At 40.1% G+C, this 6,172-nt stretch overlaps 1 protein-coding gene across 2 annotated transcripts in view; it reads right to left on the bottom strand.

Moving 5' to 3' along the window:
• Nucleotides 1-270: 270 nt before the first annotated feature.
• The window catches only part of LOC146489214 (glutamate carboxypeptidase 2-like), a 19,836-nt gene continuing 13,934 nt past the window's right edge, over nucleotides 271-6,172 (bottom strand). For both annotated transcript variants that reach the window (XM_085106672.1, XM_085106678.1), the window contains exons 13-16: nucleotides 6,023-6,172; nucleotides 4,840-4,921; nucleotides 2,221-2,313; nucleotides 271-1,255 (exon numbers count right to left, since the gene is read on the bottom strand). The exon at nucleotides 6,023-6,172 is cut by the window's right edge and continues 79 nt beyond it. In XM_085106672.1, the coding sequence (XP_084962798.1) occupies nucleotides 1,066-1,255; nucleotides 2,221-2,313; nucleotides 4,840-4,921; nucleotides 6,023-6,172 (515 nt within the window). In that variant the 3' untranslated portion in view covers nucleotides 271-1,065. The remainder of the gene's footprint in view (nucleotides 1,256-2,220; nucleotides 2,314-4,839; nucleotides 4,922-6,022) is intronic.

Genomic DNA, 6,172 nt, shown 5'->3' with positions numbered 1-6,172 from the left:
AAAAATCACAAAAACTTGTTCTGTGGCAGGATAGGTTAACAAAACAACAGGAATGGCGAGCTAGGAGTATCGTTAGCGAAAGTGATATCACGAGGATGAAGTCAGTCTTATAATCTGTGTAAATATCCGAACCGAAAACGTTTCCTCTTAGCTTTTAAACGACTATTGTTAGCGCTAACTAAAAATCTGCAAACCAAGAGGTTGCAGAATTCACTGGCTCGAGTATGACCACTTATGGATAGGGATGTAAAAATCTGATTGACAGTAGAATAACATGAACTTTGTTTTTTTCTAATCTGTGTTTATTGCAATATTACATCAGTGATCAACAGTAAGCTTTCAAATCTTGACTGTTCGCAATGTATCGGCCAACGTTCGGCACATTACTGTTTCCTTCACAAGGAATTATGTTAACACTATATTTTAACAGGACAGGGTAAATTCCTTTGAAAGGATACAGAAATCGAACCAGCGTGTGCATTTAAAGACTTGTCAGGTCTTTGTCATGTTTTTCGACGGGCGCTGTAAAACCTAGTGCCCGTTGGTTGCAGACTGGCCGGCGCTTATCGTTACTGGTTTTGCAGCATGGCTGAAGCGATTAGCGGTGTTGCCGTTTCCTAGCTTCCTCTGTATATGGTGCTAGCCCCTCCGCAGGCTACCTCCAAGCACATGTACCGGGTTTCCTCAGTAGCTGGGAGAATATTCAAAAACTGAGAAAGGCAACATGTCAAACGCCATTAAGACGGAAACTACGGCTCTTTCACGGGTTTCCATGGGAGCACGTCAGCACACAAATACCAGCAGTTGCAACTGTGTATTGTTAAGCATGACATAAGATCTCTTCTGATGTGCATTATGATCAAGATAGTTACAGAATATCACGATAGTTTATCTCTGTAAAGAACATCTATCCTGCATTGTACACGATGATGCCCATAAGAGACTGCACTTCGTTTTCCTTGTTGGTCTTTCTTTGCAGAATAATAAATAAGAAAATTGGAGTGAAAACGAATACTTGGGATAGACAGTTCATGGGTTGAGTATTTTACCACAATCCGGTCTTGGTTAAAAATCTGGGGGCTGCAAAACCGAAACTGCTGAACGAAAAGCGTGTATCGCCATTGAGATCTGTTTTCTAACACCCTGCCAATCATTTTCATTGCCACTGTTCTGTGCAATATGAATTGAGTCCGTTATTCCAGCAAACTTGCTGTCTGTTGCGCTATAGAAGTAGCTTGGTGCAAGAACGACGTGTCTGAAACGGAACGAGACGTTATTAAGGACGGTGCCTACTTATACCGAAGTATTTTTGCGCGGTTTAAGATTATGCGGGAAATGCAGATCTTAGCAAGAGCTATGGAAATCCGAAAAGAAAATTGGGGGTAACCACGCATTTATTAGAGATAATTAAGCTACAATATTTCTAAAAAGCGCCAAAATATACAAAGCAGTGTATGACATTTTTTCCCAAATTGAAGCTTAATTATCTCTGAAAAATGCATAGTTACCCCTAGTTGTTACAAACTAGCTAGCTACACAAACACAAGAAATAGCTACGAAAGCGAATGAAAGTTAAGTACTTAATTGCCAAAAATATTTCAAATTACCTTCGACCCTAGGGTTTCGAGGCGAAGAAACTCTACATCGTCAGTGTAAAGTATTTTGAAAACAAATTCACACTAAAGCAATATAGCAATATGTTTCGCCTAAAAAATAACAATAAACTAAGAATATCAACTAAAAAGGCGTGAAACGTTTCCTAGACGAAAAGTGTGCGAACTCGTTGGTCGGGGAAACCTGAATTCAAACTCTACTTGTGTAGCAACCTTGTAACTCCGCAACGAGATAGGTAGGGCGTCCAAGCAGGGGGAGATAATCTAACAAATGAACTCTTGATGTAACGATTGTTGAGGATTAGCCTCAACAAGTACACTGCAATGTAATTACCATAAATCTATTTCATGTATATATTTTTTCATTTCCTACACTTCAAGAGTGTATTTTTCATAAAACTACATATTTGAAATAAGCTCACACAAATTCTTTATTAAACAAGTTCGTTTTTTGACGGTGCTCTGATAAATTATAATGCAAGTAAATATTTCCTGTACTGTCAAGTACATACATTTTCTGGAAATTGGAATTTCACCAGTGTAGGTGTAAGTTTAAACGTAAGGGAGTGTTATAGCAAGAAAGTATGTTAATAGCAAGCCTATTCACCTTATCGAAGGTCTGCCAGGTAATCCTTCCTTGTTAATGAACGCTCTGTTCAGTTGCATTAAGCGATCATTGAACATGCGCACTTGTAATATACTGAAAGAGAAAAAAAATACTCTCGGCTTGATCTTTAAAACCGGCATCGGTTTTTTTCTGACATTCTTAATATATATCACATGAAGCGATATTTTGGGAAAGCAGGGAAAAATAACAGTGTCCCCCCGGTACCTAGCCTCCCCTCCCCCATACCTACCGTAGGTTTGTTCTCTTCTCAAATCTATTTCCATCGCCGATAATCAGGTTGCTGACCGTATACAACAAGAACGAAGATTGTGCATAACGCCAAAGACAACAGGCAAACAGATTTACAAACAGTTATGTTTGTTTCGTGATGTTGTTCGAACAGTGATACCTTCCTGTGTATTGGTCATCCAAGTGGAAAAAGTGAAGAAGCTTCGTAGAAGACTCAGTAACATTAATTTTTCGAAGCTCCCTCATTCGTGACCACTCCCACAATTCCATTGTCCCCCCAATACTATCATCACCCCTCCCCCCCCCCCCCTATAATTACACTGTACCGCAATCAACAATTTCACCATCGGTATAATTCAGCTACAATTATATTGTTGTATCATCATCACCATACTTCTGTACGAGCACTCGCCAGATACGACCCAAAGTCATGTGTGGGTTGAGTGTGTTGTTGGTTCTCGTTCCTGCTCCAAGAGTTTTTCACCGGGTTACCCTGCTTTCTTATCTCCACAGAAACCAACATTTCAAAATTCTGATTCGATCCGGTTGGTGTTCCCAATTATTTCTCTTTGCTTAATACCGCTGAAAGTATTAAAGTCATTGTTTTACTTACCTACGAGGCTTAGGGTAACAAAACAACAGAAATTACATTGAGGCTCAGAGATGAATAATTAATTTTTTTTTATTCCCCCAAGCCTCGCAGCCAATCTAAAATTTTAATGTATCGAAATTGGTTAGACTGCAAGCAGTCCCTTTCTGGATAGTCGAGAGGTCGCGCGAAATAGCCGAGCGCGAAAAAAAAAACTAGAGCGAATGAGCGGAAGGGGGCTTGGGGAGAGGCGGGAAAAAGGGGAAAGGAAAAGAAAGGGACTGCGCTCTTAGCTGTAACAGACGCGTTCAGGGTAACTCCGCCCGCAATTCATTAAACCCATTAAAAATCCAATTAAAAATGACAGCTAATAGATAAGAACTCTGCATTGTTATTCAATGACCAGAACACCGGGCCAGAACAATAGGAGCGAAGGGGAATAATCGCCGAGCTTCTTTGAAAAGGCCAAAATTCGATTTTTTCTTCAGGACCCAGAGTAAAAGAAATCGACGACACAAACGCCCGAAGTGTAATTAAGAACGAAGCTCAAAACAACTGGAAGGCTGAAGCTGTTGTTATATCATTTTAAAGCATCCTGCGGTGAATTCTGCCGACAAAGCTTGTTCCGCGTGGATGCAAAAATTACATTGTACTTGTTGGCACAAATGTCTTTTAATAATTGTGGGATCTTTTTGAAGGCAACTGCTTTTAAACCAAAGTCTTTTGACTGCGACTGGTCTTGGAAAATACTGCGAAACGGAACAACAACCACAATCGAGGCCGTGTTGGCAAAGTCGAAGCTTTCCCGAAACCAGCGGGAAGAACGGGCATTACATATTTTCCGAGAAAGCGCTTCTACTGCTAGCTTCTGTTCCTCTTTTAGAACTAAGCCGCCGAGTTGATCGCTTAAATTTAGGAACATATCGCTGATACTTTCTCTCACCGAAGCCATTTTCCTAGTGATCTGAAGTGTTGACATCAAACGTGTGAAGAAGTTAATTACACATCAAACTTGTCTGACAGCAGCTATTGTTTACGGACCAATCGGAATTTTCCGTTGCTAGAGCGACGGGAAATTCGAACGCGTTTGTTACAGTTAAGAGCGCAGTCCCTTTCTTTTCCTTCTCTCCCCCAGTCTCTTCTCGTTTATTTCTCCTCGCTCCACTCTCGCGCTATGAGCACACCATCTCGACTAACCAGAAAGGGACTGCTTGCAGTCTAGAAATTGGTCTATTGAAGGGATATGCCGGGAGTTCAAAATTGGAGGGAATTGTCCGTTAGAAAATGCGTTGGGATTGACCAAAGGAAGGCTTAAACAACGTAAACACTAAACTAACATTCTAAAACAGACAACCCTAATACAGCAATCCATAAGCTTGTACCCGGGACGGCTTAATTATCGGAAGGGTTTTTGTGTTTAAGATGTGATTAGGGTAGGGGGAGGGCCTAGGGGGTTGTAGGGAGGGGAGGGCTGTATTAGGAATGTTAATGCCGATTTAGATAGTACAACGTTTCCTAGCGGCTGTTGTGATGTGCAACTAATGCAGCATACTGACGGAAAGCCTACGTAAAACGTCCGCACGATTCTAGAGCAGGGCACGTGAAATGCCATAAGAATGTGAAAACATGTTTCAAAATTAACCATAGCAAAGTAGGCAAAGGCTGATGTTGAATGACCAGAAATGTATACGATTTGTTTTGCACGATGCTAACATGCCGCGTTGTCTGAAACAAAGGCGTACCGTCTAAATAGGCCTGTAAAGTGTTCCTAATAATATTACTTTTGATTGTCCACGGCACGTAAGCAATCTTGAAATGCTTTTGCAGCAGCCTGGAAGTCTTCAGCAGCTTTAAACAAAAAGTCTGTTGAAACATCAAGAAACAGACAAAATGGGCTTAGTTATTCAACATCTAATCTGAAGTTAATTGCTTATGAACCTTATCGTTCCAGAGGAAGAATGACGTATTTTCAAGTGTTATAATCAAACTATTAAGATAAACTTAATTATATTCCATTCCTTTCTTCTTGAATAATCAAACCACGTGACTTCTTAACAAGAAGTATTGAAGAGAGAACTAATTTTCAGCTTAAGCCGGTAAGGGTCACACATTGTCACACATTGTCGCTTCCAAGATGTCCCTTCCACGTTGTCGCTCATAGCTACAAGAAAGAGGGGGGGGGGGGGGGGGGGAATCTGTTGGACTGTCCCTTTGAGTTGCACGTAACTTCAAGGGGAGTCTTATCGTAGTTTCTGAAGTATTTTCATGTTTTATGAGTGTTTGAAGACGCGACGGCAGGACCAAGTTGTCAAGTCGTAATTAATTTTCCATCCTGGCCACGCGTTGCAAAGGAAACTTTTTACCATCAAAACTGGATCATTTTTATTATTGTGCCGTTGGTGCAAATGTGACTCTTTGATTCTTCTTGTATTACTAAATAATAAATAATAAATACAATTTATATAGCACCAAAATCCAAATGTTCTAAGACGCTTTACAAACCTTAATTAAGGTAACAATTAAATTAACAAATTAACAATTACAATTATTAAAACTGTATTCAAAACTAAGATGCATCATAAGCAGAACGCATACTTGAATAAAAACGTCTTCAAGCTACTTTTAAGAATATTTTTTAAAAAAGCACTGTTCCTCAAATGTAATGGAGGTGATTCCATAGCTTTGGTGCACAAACAGAAAAAGCTCTATCACCATATATGATTTCATCTTGGAAAAAGGTACCGCTAAAAAGTTCTGAGGTTACGTTCAGGGGCATAAAACTTAACCAAGTCACTCAAGTAAGAAGGAGTTAAACCGTTAATTTTAAAAACAATTCGCTGATCCACTGGTAGCAATAGCAGCAGCACAGTTCCTTGAAAGCCGTTTTAGATAAAACAAACTTGAAAATAAAAGTCTGAAAATCATCTGTTCCAACAAACCTGCACCATGGCTGGTAGAACCTACCTAGTGTAATATTGTTTTGCTTTAATGTACCACTGTGGGTCGTAGACAGATCCTCTGTAAACGTAAGGAGAGCCTTCGCGTATTGGCTCACGTGAAAGGGTATAACCAGCGATTGTGATCCTGCGATATCAAAGATCATCTGCAGCCAAA

This window comes from Pavona decussata, unplaced genomic scaffold (assembly GCF_977016875.1).
Source record: "Pavona decussata unplaced genomic scaffold, jaPavDecu1.1 SCAFFOLD_6, whole genome shotgun sequence".
Lineage (NCBI taxonomy): Eukaryota > Metazoa > Cnidaria > Anthozoa > Scleractinia > Agariciidae > Pavona > Pavona decussata.
The sequence above is the reverse complement of the archived record's forward strand: the minus strand, read 5'-3'. Positions and strand labels throughout refer to the sequence as shown.